This window comes from Zalophus californianus, chromosome 14 (genome assembly GCF_009762305.2).
Source record: "Zalophus californianus isolate mZalCal1 chromosome 14, mZalCal1.pri.v2, whole genome shotgun sequence".
Taxonomy (NCBI): domain Eukaryota; kingdom Metazoa; phylum Chordata; class Mammalia; order Carnivora; family Otariidae; genus Zalophus; species Zalophus californianus.
The window spans coordinates 56535115-56557730 of NC_045608.1; the positions used below are offsets into that span (position 1 = coordinate 56535115).

General features: G+C 41.2%; 1 protein-coding gene and 1 long non-coding RNA gene across 3 annotated transcripts in view; one reads left to right on the forward strand and one right to left on the reverse strand.

The window, feature by feature from the left end:
• The window catches only part of ZNF24 (zinc finger protein 24), a 58672-nt gene extending 36276 nt beyond the window's left edge, over positions 1-22396 (reverse strand). Inside the window, exons 1-4 of one of the 2 annotated variants that reach the window (XM_027577165.2) lie at positions 22056-22396; positions 19418-19921; positions 19015-19162; positions 10677-16145 (exon numbers count right to left, since the gene is read on the reverse strand). In XM_027577165.2, coding sequence (XP_027432966.1) covers positions 15607-16145; positions 19015-19162; positions 19418-19837 — 1107 coding nt within the window. In that variant the 5' untranslated portion in view covers positions 19838-19921; positions 22056-22396 and the 3' untranslated portion in view covers positions 10677-15606. Of the gene's footprint in view, positions 16146-19014; positions 19163-19417; positions 19922-22055 lie in introns of those variants that run through there. The other variant, XM_027577164.2, reaches the window with a different exon arrangement.
• On the forward strand, positions 57-8011 carry LOC113913148. The gene is made up of 3 exons (XR_003517106.1): positions 57-985; positions 6029-6345; positions 7270-8011. It is a non-coding gene; the product is annotated as an uncharacterized LOC113913148 (long non-coding RNA).
• Positions 22397-22616: the final 220 nt, after the last annotated feature.

Below are 22616 nucleotides of genomic sequence, written 5' to 3' on the forward strand. Positions count from 1 at the left end.
CCGCTGAGCAGGGAGCCTGATGTGGGGCTCGATCCCAGGACCCCGGGATCACGACCTGAGCCGAAGGCAGACGCTTAACGACTGAGCCACCCAGGCGACCCAATAGAAACTTTTTTAAAAATAAAAAATTCAAATTGTTTTTCTAGTATTAACCATTTGGTAAGATTCCACTACTATACTTTGAATATTCCCCATAATCATCCAGTTAATATATCACTTTAACACAGTTACTGTTATTTACTATGTGCAAGGCATTTTTTTTAGGTTTTGTAGTATACACAGAATATGTGAAGCATATGTGATAAAGCCTGATGTATACAGAAAACACATGTACAATCATAGAGGTAGACAAGATGCTTATAAGAGCTCAGGGGAAGTAGGGTTCAATTCTGATTGGAAAGAAAAAGTTTGGGAAGCTCCTGAGACGAGTTTTGAAGGATGGGATTAGAGACATAAGGGCAGGAAGGGAGTAGTCAGCAAAGGTACAGAAGCAAGGAAGTACAAGAAATGATGTGGAGTATGTGCTTAGTCTTTCATTCAGTACACATTCAGTGTCAGGCACTACTGAGCACTGCTCAGGGGGAGAGAAAGGGTTCCTGCCCTTACACTCCAGTGTTTTCGCAAATAATGACTAAAATGTACTTAAGAGAGTAAGAATAAGGTGGAAATAAAAATGAAGTAGGAGAAAAGATTGTTAAGGAGTATGATGCTAAACAAGCAGCACTTCAACTTTCTGGCATTTAGTATCATGTAATACAGAAAAGTACTAGTTATGATAGGATTGAGTTTCATATTTCTGCGTTTTGTTCTCAAGGTAATGGAAGGCCATTGAGGTCTTTGAACCAAGGAATGGCGTGATCATCTTAACTGCCTTCAGAAGAATAAAATTAAGTGGGGAAGGAACAGAAAGAAAAACTATTTTGGAAGCCTGGAAATAAAAGCCTGAGGGTCACAAGTAGAAGAGCTAAAAGGCATTGACATGACAGTAAGTTGAGAAGGGAGTAGGAAAAAAGTATAATTAATTAGCATCTGTTCTTTGGGGAATTTAAAAAGTGAAGAAATAGGATGATGAAATTTATATCTGAAGTTTACCCCTCTCTCCTTAGGATAAATTTTATTATTTTTTAAGATTTTATTTATTTATTTGACAGAGACACAGCGAGAGAGGGAACACAAGCAGGGGGAGTGGGAGAGGGAGAAGCAGGCTTCCCGCGGGGCAGGGAGCCCGATGTGGGGCTCAATCCCAGGACCCTGGGATCATGACCCGAGCCGAAGGCAGATGCTTAGCGACTCAGCCACCCAGGCGCCCCCGAGGATAAATTTTAAGAGCCAACTGCTTACTACACACTTCTACCTAGTGTCTTGAACTTAACACGCACCGCCATGATATCCTCCTGAATTCCCTATCCTGGTGAATTGCGCTGCTAAACACCTTGCCATACAGATGAAATCACTGGTAGCCATCCTGCACTCTCCACTTTCCCCAGTTTTCTAAATCCACTTGCTCATTACGTTTTAGAAATGAGTTACAAAAGTAACACTACTTATATAATTTTTAAAAGTCTGACAATAACAAGTGTTGAGAAGGAACATGGTAGATCAGTAATTGTATTACATCAGTAATTATATTACATGTAAATGGACTATAAGACAAAAATTCTTGCATTTCTTAAAGTTTATATGGTACTTACTCGAGCAAGACACACTGTAACGGCAGGGATCCAGGGAATTTGAAATTAAAGTATGGAAAAACTCCACTAAAACACACCAAAAGAAAGCTGTTAATAGCTGTACTGATATTAGACAAGAAGTAGACTTTAAAGCCAAAGCCTTACTAGAGATGAAAGGGGACACTTCTATTGATAAAAGAGTCAATTTACCAAGAAAATATCTCCTGAAGTGTATACATCTAATAATTTTGCTTCAAAGTATATAGAGCTGAAATCGACAAAACTAAAATGAGAAAGATAAATCTACAATCCTAGTGGAAGACTTTCACACAGCTCTCTCAGTAAACAAGCAGGAAAAAAAATGTTTAAGAATATAGTACATGTGGACTTACAGGATATGTTAACAAAATGACCTAATTGACATATAGGTAACAGTACAACCAACACTGGCACAAAACTCCTTTTGGGTGTACAAAGAACATTTACCAAAGCTGACTGTGTGCTGGTTTGTAAAGCAAGCCTCAACAAATTTCATCAGATTGAAATAATTTAGCGTAGTGCTGTCCAACAGAACTTAGTATGTTCTTGTCAGTATTGTTCAATACAGTAATCACACAGCTAATACAGTAGTCACTAGCCACATGTGGCTACTGAGCCCTTAAAATGTGGCTAATGTGACTGATGAACAATATTTTATTTAAATAGCCACATCTGGTTAGTGGCTACCACATTGGACAGCAAGATTTAGCATGTTTTCAGACAACCGTAAAATTAGCTAGAAATCAGTAACACACACACACTAGAAAAAAAAAATCCCAAATGTTTAGAAATTAAAACAATTTAAATCACCTGTAGGTAAAAGAAGCAAGCATGGTGGAAATTTGAAAGGTATTTTTGTTTGGATAACAGTGAAAATTATGGGAACGAACTAAAGCCCTGTTTAAAGAGAAACTTATAGCATTCAGTGCATAGATTAGGAAAGAAAGGGCTACAATTCACTGATTTAAATACCCACTGCAAGAAGTTAGAAAAAGAATAGTAAGTAAATGTAAAGAAAGAATGTAGAGAGAGGTTCATACAGCGGTGTTCTGGGTTCCTGTTGTAGCTTAAAGGGCAATTTTCACAATGTCCAGAATATTTGATGTCCTGCAAATGAAGGAAGAGGGTGTTGTCAAATTCCTTGCAGCAGGAACCCACGCAGGTGGTACCAAGTACATCTACAAAAGGAAAAGTGATGGCATCTTTATCATAAATTTGGAGAGAACCTAGGAGAAGCCTCTGTTGGCAGCTCATGCCATTGTTGCTGTTGAAACCCAACTGACGTCAGTATCATGACCTCCAGGAATACTGGCCAGTGAGTTGTGCCGTACTTTGCTGCTGACACTGGAGTCACCCCTTATTGCTGGCCACTTCACTCCCGGAGACTTCACTAACCAGATCCAGGCAGCCTTCCAGGAGCCGAGACTTCTGGCAGTTACTGATGCCGGGGCTGATCACCAGCCTCTTACAGAGGTGTCTCATGTTGACCTGCCTACCACAGCGATGGTAGAGCAACTCACCTGCTGTGTGTGGCCACAGCCATAGCGTGCAGCAAGGGAGCTCACTCACTGGGTCTGATGTGGTGGATGCTGGCCCAAGGAGGTCTGCACATGCGTGGCACCATGTCCCATGAACAGCTAGAGGAGGTCATGCCTGATCTCTGCTTCTACAGAGATCCTGAAGAGATGGCCGGAGAAGAGCAGGCCACTGCTGAAAAGGCTGTGACCAAGGAGGAATTTCGGGGTGAATGGACGGCTCCAGCTCCTGAGTTCACTGCTACTCAGCCTGGGGTTGCAGACTGTTCTGAAGGCGTGCAGGTGCCCTCTGTCCCTATTCAGCAGATTCCCTCCTGAAAACTGGTCTGCAGTTCCCACTGCTCAGGCCACTGAATGGGTAGGAATGACTACTGAGTGGTTTTAAGCTGTTCTTCCACAGACACTTAAACAGAAAATGGAAATACAGTCAACAGACAATAAACGGTTTCTTTAAAAAAAATGAAAGGAAAAAGAATGAAAGGAAGGAAATTGTAGAGCATGAATTAATGAAATAGAAAACAAACGTTTCAGTTCATCTTTTGAAAAGAATAAAATTGATAATGCCCTTAGCAAAACTGATCAAGGAAAAAAAGAGAGAAGGACCGTCTCTCAGTGTAAGGAGTACAAAAGTGGCCATCAATACAGATCTACAGCCATTACAGATATAATATGAAGGATATGATTAATAATTTTATCAAAAATTTTGAACTTGTATCCCAAATTAACACAAGAAGAAATATAAAATCTAAATAATTTGGGGTCTATTAAGGAAATCTATCTGTAGTTTAAAATTTTTCCTATAAAGAATATTCCAGTCCAGATATCACAGTGGGGAATACTTCCAGATGTTAAAGGAAGAAATAAACCAATCTTACACAATCTCTTCAGGGTAATAGGAAAAGATGGTACATTACCCAACTAATTTTATGGAAACTGTAGATTATGCTCCTTACAGGGGACGATTTCATTCCTGGAACAAGACCAGGAGAAGCCCGGCTTTCTCCAGGACTTTGGCACACCCATCTCGCCACATCTCCCTAGGATATCCTTTAGGCCTTCAATCACTCCAGCTGTCAGCTGAGCCTCCAGGGCATATTAAAAGGAATCTTTTTTTGGACAGACCAAATCCATCTACAATATCTACAATGCGTATTTATCACATTACACTTCTCTAGACAAAGTGTTTGTTATTTGTTTATAACCGTGGTCTGGGTTAGATATTTTCATTGAATTTTAGCCTACTTACTCAATGATATAGCTAATTGCACAGAGCCAGTGGAATTCTCAGACCATCAGTTGGTCCAGGGGGCCCATACGAAGTTCTATAGGAATGGAAACATTTTTGCCTTTAAAAAAAAAAAGATTTTATTTATCTACTTGAGAGAGAGAAAGAGCTAGAGAGCACAAACGGGGGGGAGGGGAGAGGGAGAAGCAGGTTCCTGCAGAGCAGGGAGCCTGACACGATGCTCAATCCAAGGACCCTGGGATCATGACCTGAGCCACCCAGGCGCCCCGCCTGTAAACCATTCTTTAGGGAAAAAGTGTATCTATCTAAATTATGGGTCAGCAAAATACCAGGAAGCCCAGGCTGCCACTTGTTTTTGTAAATAATGTTTTAATGGAACCCAGCCATGCCCATTTGTTCGTGTGTTTCTGTGGCTGCTTTCTGCAACAATGGCAGAGTTTCAGAGTTGCAACAGAAACTGTAGGGCCTGCAAAGCTGAAGATAGTTATTATCTGGCTCTTTACAGAAAACATTTGCTGACTCCTGACCTAAATGAGAATTTTCTTTATAACTTTTATTGATTTTTTTTGCTGATTATAAATGTGCTGCTAGCTTATTGTAAAAAGAAAATAAATCTGTAATATGTAAAAGAATAAATATAAAAATCACTGTCTCCAGAAGCCTATTTTGCGAACCTAGAATTTTGGTGTGTGCCATTCTACATATATATGTGTACTATTTTTCCAAAAAGAATGGTAATGGTAAACTAAATTTTCCCCATTGTTATGAACATTTTACATGTCCAGAAGCACAGCTCTACATCATCACGTTAAATTATGGCTATAGTGGATATTTATAATTGCTTTCTCAGTATTCCCTCCCACCCCAACCCCCACCCCAAGCTTTCTCAATAATAGCATCTACCCTGATTTTCCTTTAGTAATTCACCCTTACTGGGCCATTATGTTTTCTTTAACTTTGACATTTGACATAATTTCAAACGTATAGAAAATTGCAAGAATAGTACAAAGAATTCCCAGACACCCTTCACCCAGATTCCCCAAGTGTTGGCATTTTATTACAATTTCTTTATAATTTTCTATCTACCTGCTTGTTTAACCAGATGGATCTGTATCTAACTATCATCTATCTATCTATCTATCTATCTATCTATCTATCTATCTATCTATCTATCATCTATTCTATCTATATGTAGGGGTTTTTTCTGAATAGTTTAAGAGTAAATGGCAGATGCAGTGCCCCTTTGACATTTAAATGGAGCAAAAAGGAACAGGATTTTAAGCCAAAGTGAAGTGGTCTGACTTCCATGAGCTAGCTGCTGTGTTGAGAACTGAGCAGAGTACAGCAAGCAGGGAAGCAGGGAAGCTACTGGCCTGAGCAACTGGAAGGACAAAATTGCCACTTTCCAAGATAAAGGAGACTATGAAAAGAACAGGTGTGGGGAGAAATTAAAGGTTTGACGTTGGCGCATGTTCGTTTTAAGGTGCCTAATTAGTCACTGTTCCAAACCCAGTTTACAAGCCTCTTCCTATTTGCAGGGTGGGTGTTCCCTCTAACGCTGTAAGACGATTGTCGGCACCATCCACCCCTGAGGTTGCAGGCTCACGGGACTCCGGATCCAGGGAGCTACTGACTCCCACTTGACCTCTGGCCTGCCGCTCCTCCTGTGTGAGGCTGAATGGTGCCACCTGGGAGTGTGGAGGGGTTCCTGCTCCGTGGTAGAAACTGACCAGGGCGGGAGAGTCTGCAGAAACGTCGCCTTCCTCCTCCTCCGCGGGGGTGAGCCGAGCCGAAGGGGCCCGCAGCGCCGATGCTCCGAACGCAGTGAGACGAGGCGAACAGCATTTCCGAAGCGGTGAGACAGCTCAGCAACGCCCGCTTGTATGTGCTCTCCTCCCTTCTTCCCCTCCCATTTACCCTCCTCAACCTTTCCTGGGATTGCGTCACCCCCCAAAAAGTCTTAGCAATAAGGCTGTTTTTTTTGTTTTGTTTTGTTTTGTTTTTTTAATCTTAGGCTCTGTTTCCTTAGGAACTCAGACTAAAGCAGGCATCAGAGTGGCTATTGCTGGCATATATGAGTCTGTGGTTCAGAGAAGAGGTCAAGGCTGAGATAACAGATTTTGCAGTCACAGATCGTATTTAAGGAGATGAGACCAGAGGAGATTACCCAGGAAGAGAATATACGTAGAAAAGGAAGGAGATATGAACGCTGAGCCCTCAGGCACCGCAGCATAAGAAGTCCAGAGAGATGAAGAGATAGCGTCGAGACCGAGGAGAAATGCCCCGTGAGTTAGAGGAAAACCAAGCAGGTTGTTTCGAAGGCAAATGTAAATAACATCAGTTATTACAAAATACTGCTGATAGCTCAAGCAATAGACGTCTAATAAATGAGTATTGGAATCAGCAATATGGAGATGAGCAAACTTTACTACAACTCTTTGTGTGGATAAGAATTTGTATAACATAGAGTAATGTCACATCTCATTTCTGACATAATATCTATTTTCTCTTTCTTTTCCCGCATTCCCCCCCCCTCCTCCTCCCGCCGCCCCGCAACAGTCTGGCTAGAAGTTTATTAATTTATAAACCTTTTTAAAAAGTTAAGTTTTTGGTTTAAAAAGAATATAGAAATTTTTTCTAGTTTTTGTTTTTTATTTTGTTGACTTCCAATCTAATCTTTGCTATTTCATTTTTTCTCTTTACCTTGGGTTTAATTTGTTCTTATTTTGGTTTCTTAATATGGAAGCTGAGGTAACTTAATGAAGACTTCTTTTTTTAGAGAGAGTGAGTGCGCAGGAGTGCCGGTGGGGGGCAGAAGGAGACGCAGAATGCCAAGCAGGCTCCACGCCAAGGGCAGAGGCTGCCGCAGGACTGGATTCAGGACCCTGAGATTATGAGCTGAGCTGAAATCAAGAGCCTGTCACTTAACCAGCTGAGTCACCCAGGTGCCCCAAAACTTTTTTTTCTAATGTGTTTTATTGCTATAAATTTCCCCATAAGTACTGCATCCCATAGATTATTTTTTCAAGTATTTCTCTCTACTTCCTGTCTCACCTTTGAGGACTCAGATTACAATTACACGTATCAGGGCACTTGAAATTGTACCACAGCCTGTTGATGCTCTACTCATTTTTTCTCAGTGTTTTCTTTTCCTCTGCTTTTCATTTTGCAGAGTTTCTATTACTATGTCTTATATACTATAATTTTTTTCTTCCATTACACTTTAACTACAATTAATCCCATGTGTGCATTTTTTGTTGTTTTTGTTTTTAAATCTTAGACATTGTAGTTTTTGTCTCTACAAGTTTAGTTTGGTTGCTTTTTTATAACTTTCATGTCTCTACCAAACATACTGTGTTTCCCCTAGCTTCTTGATCATATGGAATGTAGGTATAATTATCTTAATGTGCTTGTCTATTAATTCTTTGTCATTTCTGGGCCAATTTAGTTGAGTGGTTTTTCTTACTATGGGCTGTATTTTCCTGCTTCCTTGCATGATTTATAATTTCTTTTTAAAGATTTTATTTATTTGACAGAGATAGATACAGCGAGAGAGGGAACACAAGCAGGGGGAGTGGGAGAGGGAGAAGCAGGCTTCCCGCTGAGCAGGGAGCCCGATGCAGGGCTCGATCCCAGGACCCTGGGATCATGACCTGAGCTGAAGGCAGACGCTTAACGACTGAGCCACCCAGGCGCCCCACATGATTTATAATTTTTGATTGGATGTCAGACATTATGCGTTGTGCCTTAGCGGGTGCTAGATATTTTTTATATATTCTTGAGTTTTGTTCTGGGATATATTTAAATTTGGATACAGTTTTATCCTCTCAGGTCTTGCTCTTAAGTATCTTTTAGGGAATATGAGTCTAGGGTTCATTTTTCTCCACTAAGGAGACGGGACCCTTCCTATTATCCAAACCCAGAGTTTCTCAGCCTCAGCAAGGTTAATATTTAGGGCTGGGTAATTTGTTATGGATTGTAGGATGTTTAGCAGCATCTCTGGCCTCTACCCACTAGATGCCAGTAGAACCGCTCTTCTCTGGTGTAACAACCCAAAAAAAGGTCTCCGGATGTTGCCAAATGTCAGGGAGGGGGGAGGGCAGTAGTGGCGGGCAAAATTGCACTTGAGAACCAATGTTCTGATGCCCTGTGAATTGAGGTTTTCTACTCAGGTACCCTTGGTGAGCTCCAGTGATCTCTCTCTAGTCCTTTTGTTTTGATTTTTAAAGATTTTATTTATTTGATGGAGAGAGAGACAGCGAGAGAGGGAACACAAGCAGGGGGAATGGGAGAGGGAGAAGCAGGCTTCCCGCGGAGCAGGGAGCCCGATGCGGGGCTCGACCCCAAGACCCTGGGATCATGACCTGAGCCAAAGGCAGTCGCTTAACCAACTGAGCCACCCGGCGCCCCTCTGTAGTCCTTTTGGATCATTCTTTTCCCGCCGCAGGTAGTTTCCCTATACACAGGTGCTCATCAGCACTGGACTCAAGGGGGGCCCTTTGCAGATCTCCAGTGTTCTCTCCTATCTGGTACATTGCCCTGCAAAAGCTAGCCACCGTGGCCTCGGAGGACCCCTTGCTCCATCTTCGCAACTCAGGGAGCCTGCCAGGCTCTGCTCGAGTTCTCTTTCCTGTGCAGTGTGCTAGAAACTCTCTCCAGGTGGTAAACTTGACACTACCCAAACTTGCTTCACTTGTTTCCCATCTCTCAGGGATCCCATGTCTCTGATCCTTTGCTGTGTGTATTTTGCAACATTTGTTCAGGCAGGTTAGATCTGGTTATCTTGGCCCAATGGATTTTGTGTGTTCATGACTTAAAAACAAAACAAATTTCCATCATAATCAGAAAAATACAGGAGAGGAATATTGATAATGCAAGATGGAGTGTTGGGAACATGCCTTTGAGTAAGTGTGAGAGGACAGGTTAGAGCCAGTGGAGGATTCAGGCAGAAGCACAGATGATCCAAAGTTAAGAGGGAAGAAGGCAGCATACCAAGATATGGACACTTTACTCTTTTCTTTTTTTTCCCTGTTGTAAATATCAGTGTAATAGGTATACACGGGGATAGGGAAAGAGAGAACATTTATATAGGTGTATAGAGAAAATTAAAGTGTTAATGGGATGTTACTAGGATTGTGAACTTATGGGTCACTTTTTGGGTGTTTATTTCTAAACTCTATTATTACCTTCATAAAGAAAATATGCAAAGGAACATTAAGAATTTACATAGGGAGCTGGACACTTTGTTCTATTCTCAGCACCTGGTCATGCTACTTCTTTGCCCAAAAATGGGTTTCCCATCTCATTCAAAGTGTAAGTCATAGTCTTAACAATGGCTAACCAGGTCTTCCACGATCTGGCCCCACCCTCCCCCCATACCCCATTTATTCCCTGGCTTCACCCACTACTTTACCTCATGTTTATTCTGCTTCAGTGACTCTGCCTTCTTGCTTTCTTGAACAAATCAGGCATTGCTCCCACATCAAGCTATTTGCACTTGCTATTCCCATGCATGGAACATCTTTTCCTCCAGTCTCATGGCTTGCTTTCTTATACTTATTCCCCTTTCCTCAAATTTCACTTTTTTTCCATTTTCTCCTTACCACTCATCATACAACATACAATATGCTTTTCCTTTCTCTGCTGCCGTGTGTAGTTTCCACACACAAAAGCCATAGACGTAAACTCTTAATAAAGTTTTGGATGTTAGCAACTTCAAACCCATGGGTCTGATAATAAAATTAGGGCCCCAGAGAACTATGGGGAGGGGCTTCAAGGGTCACATACAGGGGGTGCGTGAGGGGAATGCTCCAAGAGCAATGTTTGGAGGTGGGTACAGCATAGACTTGGCAGCGTAATCCCCAGTCTTGAGTGCTAGATTAATGAATCTGTACGAAGGATGGAAGAGAAATGCTAGGCACAATTGTGCAAAAAGCTTTTCATCCACAGATGTTCCCAACACCAATGTTTATTGTCGGAATGTAAAATGTTATGTGTGTGGTGCAGACAGAGTAGAGTAACAAATGGCAGAAGTTGACAGAGGCCAAGTTATGGAAGGCCATGCTAATTTTATTAACCTATAGTGCATAAAGTGTTAATTCTAGAGTTTAGAATTACAAAGCTTTTCTACAAATCATTAAGAAAATACAAAGAACCTATATTAATCAGGACAGAAACCCAATTCAGTTATTTTAACAAGAAAGGGACTTTATTGGCTCACAAAACTTTAAAGTTCGGAGGTAGGGCAGGCTTTAGGCACAGCTGGATCTAGGGCCTCCAGAAAAATGACATCAGAACTGAGTTCTCACTCCTTTCTGCTAGCCTCTGAGTTTCTCCTCAGACTCTCTCCACATGATGTAAATTCAGGCTTACACAGTCCTTAGTTTGTGGGATCTCTGTACAGCCTTCTTTCCAATAGTTCCAGCAGAAGTTCTGTCGAGAGCTCTCTTTAGCCTGGCTCGAGTCACATGCCCATTCTTTGATCACTGTGGCTAAGAAACTGCAGGACTCAGGAAGGCCAGACCTGGTCACCTACTCATTTAAGCCACAGGGAATGGGTTCCCCACAATAAATAAGAATTCTGTTACCAGAGGATGGGGAAAGAGATGCTAAACAACAAAAAAACACCCAACAACATAGATTCACACATAACCCAACAGAAAGCTATTATAGGTAAAGGACATGAACAAACAATCCATGATAAAAGTGGCCAATAAACATATGAAAATAACCTCAACCTCACCATCAATCAGGGAAATACAAGATGATTTTTTTTCTTTATTGCCCATCAGATAAAAATTAACAAGCCTAGGTAAGGCTATGTGGGGAAATGAGCACTTTCCATACATAGGGTAAAAACAGAGTTATGAAGACCTTTGGGAAGGCTAAGATGGGTCTATCAGAAAGCACATCCTTGGACCCAACCATCCACCTCATACAACTCCATCTTAAAGAAATTCACACATTTACAGAAATACATGAAAAAGATGTTTACTTTGGCAGTGTAATAGCAAGAGAAAAAATAAAGGAAAAGTTGAATAATGGGATTTTCATAGCAGTGCATCCTAATCAACCATTAAAGAAATTTAAAGACCTCAGGATTTTTGAGACTAAAGGAAAAAAAAAAGCTGAATACAGATCTATGATCTTATTTATGTAAAAATAGCATTTATTAAGTGTATGTATATTCATATGGAAATGTATGGAAAGGCAACTTGATGGATGGATGTCAAACTGTGGACAGTGGAATGTGACAAGTGCTGGAGAAAAGGGTCTCTTGCTCATACTTGTGTATCATTTAAGTTTTGTATAACGAGATGGTAGTATTTATACTTTCATAATTAAATGCAAATGGCCAATAAACATAAAAAAGGTGCTCCTTCTTATTAATAAAAAGAAAGACACATTTTGCCTGCCATACTGGTAAAAATATTTCAGGATTCAGGGTTGGTGGGGGTGGAGGCAAACAGGCACTCTATTGACGGAGTTGTAAATCGGTACCATCTTTTTGGTGATAGTTCTCAAAATGTTAAATGTGCACATTCTCTGACCCAATAAATCTATTTCTTGCTATTTATCCTACAGAAATATCCACACAGGCAGCAAAATAGATGGGTAAGAATGGTAACAATACCTTTATCTATAATAAAAAATTGGAAAGAACTTTTCCATCAATAAGGGGTTAAATAAATTACAGTATATTCATGCAATGGAGTAGTGTGCAGCTATAAAAAACAGTGTCTTCCTCAAGGCGAGGGGGAGAGGAGGCAAGTTTCAGCGCAGTACACGGGAAATGGGGATATGTACCTACCTCATATGGTTGCTGTGAGGATTGAGAGTTAATCCATGGTAAAGCACTTCCAACACTGCCCGTGTGCAACAACCACAGTGTCAACTATTAACACATTTTGCTTAAATATGTATATGCCTAAGTCTGGAAGAATAGCAAACCAAGTAATTATTACTTCTAAGTAACAGTGTGAAAAGGAATGTCCTTTTTCCATTTAACATTTCTGTATTGTAGAAAATTCAAATGAACGGGTAAGTTTTTAAATTTGTTAACCAGAAAAAGCATAAAATTTATCAATCAAGGTTTAACAGCCATCACTCACTGCACTGTGAAAAAATAGATATCCCTGTTAAGTTCACAGAACTAGATTTGAGTTTTACCTCTAATTGGCCTCATGCAAGTCACACAATCTCAGAATCTTTCTTTCCTTGTCTACAAATCTAAGTGAGATAGGTATAGTGACTAATCCAATGCCTGGCGTGCAGATTATTTCAATACATACACCCCTCCCTTCAATTTACGTAAATGTGATCCACATATTGCTAAATTAAATTTTGGGAGTTTAACCTCCAAGAAAACCAGAAGAAAATTCAGCAGTAATGAGCAAATGCTCAGTAGCTATTGGGCAGTTATCAGCAGTCTGCATGCCATTAACAATGACTGCTCTTTTACTAACCAAAGAGATGGCACTGCTTGGCAACTGACAGATCAGCACTTTATCAGAGGCCGGGCAGCCCCCAGAATTGCTAACTACGATTATCTGTGTGGGTATCAATGAACATCTGGATGAAATAATAAATCACTGAAGTTATTTTAAATCAATTTGTCTAATGGGGACTTAGCCTACCCGGAGATGGCAAGTACACAGACTGCCATTTCTTTTCCCATATACCCTAATCCAGTCTTTTTGGGTCCAACCCATTTTCCCCACAGAGCCTTGCCTTGGCCTTAGAATCCTTTCTAAACAACGCACAGGTATCAGAGCTGACAAGACAAACTCATATTTGCCAAGTCTACCATCACTTTCTCTAAGCTCTGACATTATACCAAACATCTTTGGCATTTGTGACAATTGTACCACAGGAAAGCTTCTTTGTATACAGGAAAGATGTAAGATCTAAAAAACAAAAGGTGAAATTCTAGCAACTGAGAGGTGCCTCCCTTCTTACCTACTCTGATACAAGAACTCTGTCATCTCAGCAGAAGAATTAAAAATATGCCACCTCAAAACCTACTTGGAAAGAAGCCAGTTATAAATAAATAAATCAACTCAAGATCGTTTTATCTTAGAGCGGAGGAGTTTATAGCTTTATTGGACATTGACTTGTTTCCTCTCAGCCACAAAGAGAAAAAGACCCAAACAAAAGTCCCTACATTTTCTTGTATAACTTAAAATACATTATATCATTACTACATATTTATACTTCAATAAATCTTAATCTATAAAGCACATTTCTTATAATTAATTATCAGAAAAATCTATAAACAAGCTCCATTCTGCCTCACTTTTCCACCAGCTGGCCTTGCATTTATTACTATGCTTTTTAACAGGCTCATGCAAATCTCACCTTCCATTTTAAATTTGATCCAAGCACCAGATGTAACCAAAATCTCTGGAACTATGAAATCTTTTTATTCACATGGGTCATTTTTCACACAATTAATGCCCACTATAAAAAAGCCTTTTCTCGTATTCTCTATTTTAACTTCCAGAGTTTTCCACTAAACAGTAAAACCACAGTACTTGGGATTCTCAGCCAAGGAGTATATAATCCTACTACTACAATGTATTACTTTTATACATTTTTAAAAATGTGTTAAGACTTAAAATTTAAAAAAAAAAATAGTTCAATCAATTCTGATAGTTAATAAACTAGTTGTTAATAGCCTATTGTTTATTTTTAAATAGAACAATCCATTCAACTTAACATGTAAGTACAACCTCGATGCTACTAGAGATTGATTAGTTTTTTTAAAAGACCCACAAACCTCCAAACTGTGATTAGAGTATCTTGGACTCACCTCTGAAGATTGCTGGAGAGCTGGCTAGCTCTTTGAGCTGAGTCTTCCTTTCCCCCAAACACAACACCCTGGTAAGAGAACTATGGCTCTGGGAATCTCAGAGGTGACCTCCCCCAGGACTGCTCAAACAGAGGGAAGAAGCTAACTCACATGAAACAGCTTTAGACCAAACCCCCAATGATTTACAGTGGAAGAAATAGCTACCTACCTATGGTAGGGTTACAGTACCTAGCACAGTGCCTTGTCGGTAGAAAATGTTTAATAATAAATGCATGGCTGTTTTGTTAGCCTGGTGTGCAACCCTTTTGTACCAAAATAAAACAGCAAACCTGATACTTGTTGCCCACCTGTCATGGATTTTTATGTCCTTAACAAAAAGAAAGGCAAAATAATAAATTAGATCTTCGAGTCTTTTTGTTTTCTAAAAGCCAAGACAGACCATTACCCTCATGTTAACATTTGCCCTTCAACACTGCCATTCACTACAAATTCTTCCCTAGTGTTAGAATGTCTACTCTTAACAGTTTTAGAAATGTTTATTGTTCACAATGTCCCATTTTCTACTGGTAACACAGGAGAACATTAATTTCATTAGCGGGATGCCTTCAAATTAGACAGGTTATGCGGTGTTTTAAGTTTCCCTGCAGGCAAATAATTACACTGAGATAAATTCTTGATATACTTCAATTCTTGGATCAAAGTATTTGTTTATCTTGCCCAATCTAGGTGTCCCATTCACTTTTTGATGTTTTGTCACCATCACTTCTTATCTGAGTTATTTTAAGGCTCATTTTACTTTGAGGCTTTTGGTCATCCTTTATCTTCTATTTTCTGAAATGCATATTCAAATTAGGTAAAAGGAAGCAGAAGGGTAAATTTTTTAAAAAATGGTTTCAGTTTTTAGATTTTATAATTCCTATGTAGCCTTTTAATGTAGAAGGGAATGTATTCTTGCAAAGAACATTTTAATGATCAACACAGAAATAATGTCTGTCTAAAAAGGAAACTTTTAAGGGACAAAGAATCAGGTAGTTCATTATTTGGAAAAATAATAAGAATATAAACATCACATGGAAGATTTAGGAATTAACACCTGAATTAAGTTTAAAATTTCAGTTTCTAGGCAGGTATGACATTGTTTCTTTCAAGATAAAATAATAGTGGGTGAAAAATTTCTACATTTCCCAGTGGATTTTCTAACAGTCTATATAGGGAAATAAAACTATTATGTATTATTTCATGTTTTTAATTTTGTCTTCATTTCTGAAGAAAAAGACCTGAGTGCTGATTTTTTTTTGTAATTTCTTAAACTTTCACAACATTCAGAAGTTTCTCTGCATTGTGTCTTCGCTGATGTCTAAAAAGATTTGAGCTTTGACTATAAGATTTCCCACACTGAACGCATTCGTAAGGTTTCTCCCCAGTATGGATTCTCTGATGATTAATGAGCCCAGAATTCTGGCTAAAGGCTTTTCCACATTCAAGACATTTGTAAGGTTTTTCTCCAGTATGGACTCTCTGATGTTGCACAAGGATAGAACTTCTGCTGAATGCTTTCCCACATTCAACACATCCATAGGGTTTCTCCCCACTGTGGATTCTTTGATGAAGAATGAGGGCTGAGCCCTGACTGAAGTGTTTTCCACATTCATCACATATATGTTGTTTCTTTCGAGAGGGATTTCTCTTTCTTTCAAATCTGCCCTTGGGGAAACAGGCTTCTCCATACTTAAAAATTTGAGGAACACCTATATTGAGAGTGCCAGGAACTTCATGAGATTCTACTGCTGAAGGAATCTCCTGCTTTGGAGCTAGTGCTCCATTTTCAGTCCTACCATCATCGTCTGAAATAAAGAAAAAATGTAAATATCACTTGTTTCCTATTCTGGAAGGAAAGAGACCTGAAGAAAAATTTAGTAAAAGTGAACTTAAACAGCTTGAGTATGTGTACAAACAGCACTCTGAAAAACAGTGTTAAGGTTGCCTACTCCAAAAAAGAAAAAACTGAAATGAATGATTATGAGGCTAAGGGAGGTAATGGCATGCTAACATAATGAGGAATTAAAAGGTTATATCTGAATAAAAGTGGTAACATAAGCAAGTGGGCTATACAAGACTAGTCAGAAAACAAAAGGCAGAATGATGGCAGAGTCTAAGACTGTTAGACAAAGTGATGCAAGCTAAGTCTGGCTGAAACTTCTTAAGAAATATAAAAGTGGCCATTAGGAAATCCTTATAATATTCTTCTGCTCTGAGAAAGAAAGAAATCACATCAAAATATAATGGTGTCAATAACAAGCAATCTGTCAGAAAAATGACTATTTCTGAAATGAGCAAGAGCAGGCAGATCACGGCCAACACTACATTAAAAGCAGAACCTGGAAGATGTCCTAATAAGAAACTGAAGAGAGACATCTGGGTGGCTCAGTCGGTTAAGTGCCTGCCTTCAGCTCAGGTCATGATCCCAGGGTCCTGGGATCGAATCCCACATCAGGCTCCTTCCTCTGCGGGGAGCCTGCTTCTCCTCTACCTGCTCTGCCTGCCACTCCCCCCTGCTTGTGCTCTCTGACAACAAAATAAAATCTTTAAAAAAAAAAAAAGAAAGAAAGAAACTGAAGACAGGGGCGCCAGGTGGCTCAGTCGTTAAGTGTCTGCCTTCAGCTCAGGTCATGGTCCCAGGGTCCTGGGATCGAGCCCTGCATCGGGCTCCCTGCTCAGCAGGAAGTCTGCTTCTCCCTCCCCCATTCTCCCTGCTTGTGTTCCTTCTCTCGCTGTGTCTGTCGAATAAATAAAATCTTAAAAGAAAAAAGAAGAAACTGAAGATAAACTGGAGATATTCTCTGTTAACTTAGGACATAACACATATATTCAATAGGCTCTTGGTAAATGAAAGTTTTCCTGTATATGAAGGTTGCACTACTAGGTATTTGCCATGTTACTTAGAGGAGTTATTATTTCTAAGGCTCAGTTAAATGAGTCGAGTGAAACAAAAGCCTGAATTAATTACCAACATGAGGTACCATTACCCACCTACAGGAAGCAGTATGAACAAGTCTCACTAAGACTTTCCTGAAACTTCAAGCCTTGAAGAGCACTTACTAGAGGGTGAGCAGCAGCAATTAGAAAAGTGGTAAACAGTGGGCAAGTCTATAATGATTACCAAAGGGATAAAGTCGAGAAAAGACTAATAACAAGAGACTGAAAGGTGCAGGGGATCAGTGAGGCCTGGAGACATGAACAACAGAGAAGCAAGTGTTAAAGTTATGTGGGGACAAATGGCACAGAAAGAAAGAAGTTCCCCAGTGTGGTAAAGACTAGACCCCTGAAATAAGGCTATTTACAAATAAGGGAAAGTTATTCTAAAATTCAGGTGGGGGAGAAATCTTCTACCCAAGAAAATGTCACCTCCAATGGCCAAGGATAGTGGTTCTCGAACTTCATTTCAGAGAAGAATGTCCCATGAAACATGTAAAACTACAGGCTTTCAGAAGACCTCAGCCCCACCCCACCAGTTCTGGTTCCCTACACTGTCCCCTCAGATGGGAAGAAAACCTGATGAGACCCCATCTGTGGCACATACCAGCAATATCTACAACTACCTCAAGGAAGATTCCCGAAGCAGTCTCAAACAAATATGAACAAGAACCCAGCAGGTTTAGGAATATACTGGGTTGTATCAAAGTATACTAAATATATGGTGTCAACTGCCAATATACTGGGAAAGACTAGTTTAAACGACTTACAATCACGAGCTTTTTATTTTTCTGTACTTAAAGCATATTTTTATCCAAATATCATTTCTACAAAAGATGCTTCTTAGAAAAAAAAGACTTTGGGGCGCCTGGGTGGCTCAGTCATTAAGCGTCTGCCTTCAGCTCAGGTCATGATCCCAGGGTCCTGGGATCAAGCCCCGCATTGGGCTCCCTGCTCGGCGGGAAGCCTGCTTCTCCCTCTCCCACTCCCCCTGCTTGTGTTCCCTCTCTCACTGTGTCTCTGTCAAATAAATAAATAAAATCTTAAAAAAAAAAAAAACTTAGGTTATAAAAAAAAAAAGAAAAAAAGAAAAAAAAGACTTTATGTTGCAGAAAAAAACAAAAATAACCAGACTTCAGTGGTCAGCAACAAGAAGAATGAATTTGAAGAGGCTTCAGGTAAGCTTATTGTGCCAAGAGGATTAGGCAGGAGACTGAAAGGATATGAAACAGATGACAGAGAATACTGCATGCAAAATAAGGGACTTAGGGACAACTGGGTGGCTCAGTTGGTTAAGTGTCTGCCTTGGGTTCATGTCATGATCCCAGAGTCCTGGGATCAAGCCCTGCATCTGACTCACTGCTCAGCAGGGAGCCTCCTTCTCCCTCTCCACCCCGCTGTCATGCTCTAATAAATAAATAAAATCTTAAATAAAAAAAATAAGGGACCTAATCGACAAGCAGGTGCTGGCTCAAAATAAGGCAAATGCCAGTCTGAAATGGGCAGGTCTTCAAGAGGTAAAGGGAAGAAAAGGCTGATGATGTTAATATCTAAGAATAAAAGACCTGAGGTCTGCAAACCAACTGTTAAAAGAATCAAGATCCTACAGTGTGTCTAGGTCTACAAAATCAGGTTAAGGTGATTATTCCCTACTCCCTAGTGGGAACAAGCAAAGAGTTCTAGACAAATGGCCCACACTCTCTTTCACCCTCTAGCCCACTTGGGAGTTTTGGTCCTCACCACAGTGCCTTAGGGAATGGAGCTCCCAGGATGCCCACTTGAGCTGGTTCTCCACAGCATCAAGCTCAGAATTTGGTAATCCCTGAGCTTCTTCTTGAGAAACTATCTCCTCTACCAGAACTTCCCGTTTTCGTCGACGGAGAGACACCTGGAAAAAAATGAAGTCTGATTCAGGTAAGAAGAAATATGATTAAGATTCAGAACTAAAAACACACAAAAGAAACCATAACAACACACATACTGCAAGGGCCTGTATGACAAAGCATAGCTGGAGGGGAACAGTGTGTGTGGGGGGGGCGGGGATAAATATAATTCTAATTTAGTTGAGCAGAATTAACTCAGCAGCTTTGCCTACTGCTATGCCAGTGCTTCTGACCCAGGAGAGTGACACGACCAGACTCACCGGCTGTCCAGGGTCATCGAGCTCACTCTCTAAATCCTCCAGCACTGTCACTGCCTCCTCTCCATTCTCTGGATGATGCTCTCGAACCCAAGTCTGCAATTCCTTGGGTAGGATGGCAACAAACTGCTCCAGCACTACCAGCTCCAAAATTTGTTCTTTTGTGTGTGTCTCTGGCCTGAGCCATAGACGGCAAAGTTCTCGAAGCTGACTCACAGCTTCACGGGGCCCAGGTGAATCCTGGTATCCAAACTGCCTGAATCGCTGTCGGAAAACCTCTGGATCAGGAAGATGGTTCCAAGGGATGCTTGATCCCTCTTCACCATCAGGATCTTCCTCCAACTTCACTCTCAGAATTTTTTCCTCTTCATCTGGAGTTGGAATTATAAGTATTGAATCTTCTTCCACGGACTGTGCAGACATCCTGATTTATAATACTTCCAAGAAAAGTCAATCAAGGCAGGATACAGGCCTCAGGGAAATACTCTGTTTTCTTCACAGGCACTCCTGAGGGACAAGAAATTAAAACAAACAAACCTAAGTAACCAAATATCCTAAGAATTTGAACATATACTGATAAAGGAAGTAAAAGATACTTGTTTTTTTACCGGATTAAAAATTCCAATCAATAACCTACAGCAGAAGTTGGCAAACTACAGCTCACAGCCAAATCTGGCTTGCTGCCCATTTCTGTACAATGCTTGTACTAAGAATAGTTTTCACTTTTACATGGTTGCAAAAAATCACAAGAATACTTCATGACATGTGAAAATGGTAAGAAATTAAAAATGTCTGAGTCCATAAATAATTTTATTCGTTCACAGTTCATGCTACAATGGCAGAGTTGAGTCGTTTCAACAGACACAATATGGTCTGAAAAACCTAGTATTTCCAATCTGGCCCTTTAGAAAAAAAAGCTGGCCAATATATGACCTACTAGGTCAACAAATCTTATTTCAGTAATTAAAATTTAGAGTCCAAATAAGAACCTGTCCAACTCAGTGTTTTCTAAATGCATTTGACCCTGGAACACATTATTTGAAACTTAGGACTGCTGGTCCTTGACCCACATAGGTCTTAAAAGTAGGGACTGCTTTTCTGTTATCTGTTTAAAAATTTTTAACAAAAGCCTTTTTAGGAGTTATGTTTTTTAGGAGTTAAGAACGATCTTTTAAATGCTTAAGAACTCCCTGGACTTCGGGCACTTGGGTGGCTCAGTCATTAAGCCTCTGCCTTCAGCTCAGGTCATGATCCCAGGGTCCTGGGATCCAACCCCACGTCCGGCTCTCAGCTCAGCATGAAGCCTGCTTCTCCCTCTCCCACTCCCCCTGCTTGTGTTCCCTCTCTCGCGCGGGGTCTCTCTGTGAAATAAATAAATAAAATCTTAAAAAAAAAAAAAAACCAACTCCCTGGACTTAAAATATATATGAAAAAATATCCACTTGCTCAGTAACAGATTAATACTGAAAAAAACCTAACCACTAGGTGCTATGCAATGCAAACACTATCCAGTCACCCACTACACAATAACTACATTTAAATCTATAATGACCGGCATTAATCACGGCAAATTCAACGAAGAAAGGCACTAGCATAACACCTTAACTTCTTGCAGAGGCCGAGTCATCATCTCACACTGGATGACTCAGTTTTCCCAGCTTCTACCTTCAGAGAAACTTTGTGCTATTTCTGATCCTTTCCTTGTATTTGCACAGTCATGCCCATGCCATTGTTTACAACACATACTAGGAATGAGCCATGCAGTTATTCAGTGTTCTATTAGGGCCCAGAATCTGAAAACCAAAGATTTCACAAAACTTCCTGTAACCCTAACAAGACTAATTATCTTATCAGACAAGTAACGCAGACAGGTTTAATTACTCTGGAGTGTGGCGGCCTTTTAAATAGGGTTTAGCCAATAGGAGCCAACAGATTCATTGGTTCCTATTCCAGGATCCTACCTTATCAAAGGCTCACTCATTCTACAGAAAAGAAATTTCTCTTCCTTTCACGTTCTCTTACAGCAGCCTGCTCGTGGGCCGTCAAGCAGGTGCAAGGAGGGCAGGCCCGCGGTCGCTACAGCGTTTGGGCGGGGAGCCGCGTCCCAGGTGATCTCGCCTCACTCCCGCGGAGTTCCGCTGCAAACCCCGCCCCGCCCCGGCGTCCTCCAGTCCCCCTTCCCTGCACTCCCGCCGGCTGATTTCAGACGACCGAAGGCCACACTGCCCCAACAGCGCCCGGGCTACGGCACTTCCGCCCGCGTCCGGCGCAACTACAAGCCCCGGCAGCCTCCGCGCAAGGCCCGCCCCCTTCCACCTCCGCCCAAAACGAGTCCCAGAACCCTCCGCGAGACGCCAGGCCTCGAAATAGAACAAAACCGGCCGATGGGGGATGGGGAAGGGCGAGGGTCGCGGAGGACACAGGAGATGGAGGACTCCCCGGTAGTGCGGCAAGCCCGATCTGGCCTTCCTTCTACACCTATCCGCCCCGCAACTACTGGACGCGGAGACCGCGGTCTCTCCTCCGCGCCTCCCGGGAAGCCAAGGTCCCCGCCAAGCTTCTTCGCTGATTCCTGCCAAGAGGTCCGCAGCCTCTTAGCCCAGCGTCCCCCTCACGCCCTTCCCCCCATTCTCGCGCAAACCTCCACCTCAGGATCCGCAGCAGCTTCGCTGTCCAAAGCAGACGCAGAAACGCCGCTCACAAGCCGTTTCCCAGAAGCCCCCGGCGCGGACTGCTTCCGGTCTGCGGGTCCCAGGAGGCGGGGAGAGGAGAAGCCCCGCGTTGCCGTGGAGATGCACTCCGGGAGGGGGAGGGGCGGCGCGACGACAATGACCGCTTTGAGGCTGCGCTTGGCCTCGCGCCTCCCTGGATAGCCCAGAGTTCTGTGTTCCGCTTAAGAGACAGGGAAAAGAAAGAGAATTCTGCCATTAAGATAGTCTTTGCGGTTTCACAAGCCATCTGACAGGCATTATCTCATACGAAGCTCACAGTAACCCTCTGAAAGAAATAATAAAAGCGAGTATTTATAAGTGCTTACTACATTGTACCAGCCACCCATATTGTCATTTTCACAACAGATCTATGATGGTAAGAACTTTTATTATTATCCCCATTTCTCAGCCAAGATAGATAACTGAGGCACAAGTAAATAACTTGCCTAGAGCTCATAACTAGTAAGGGGGAGAAAAGATTTGAAACCAAA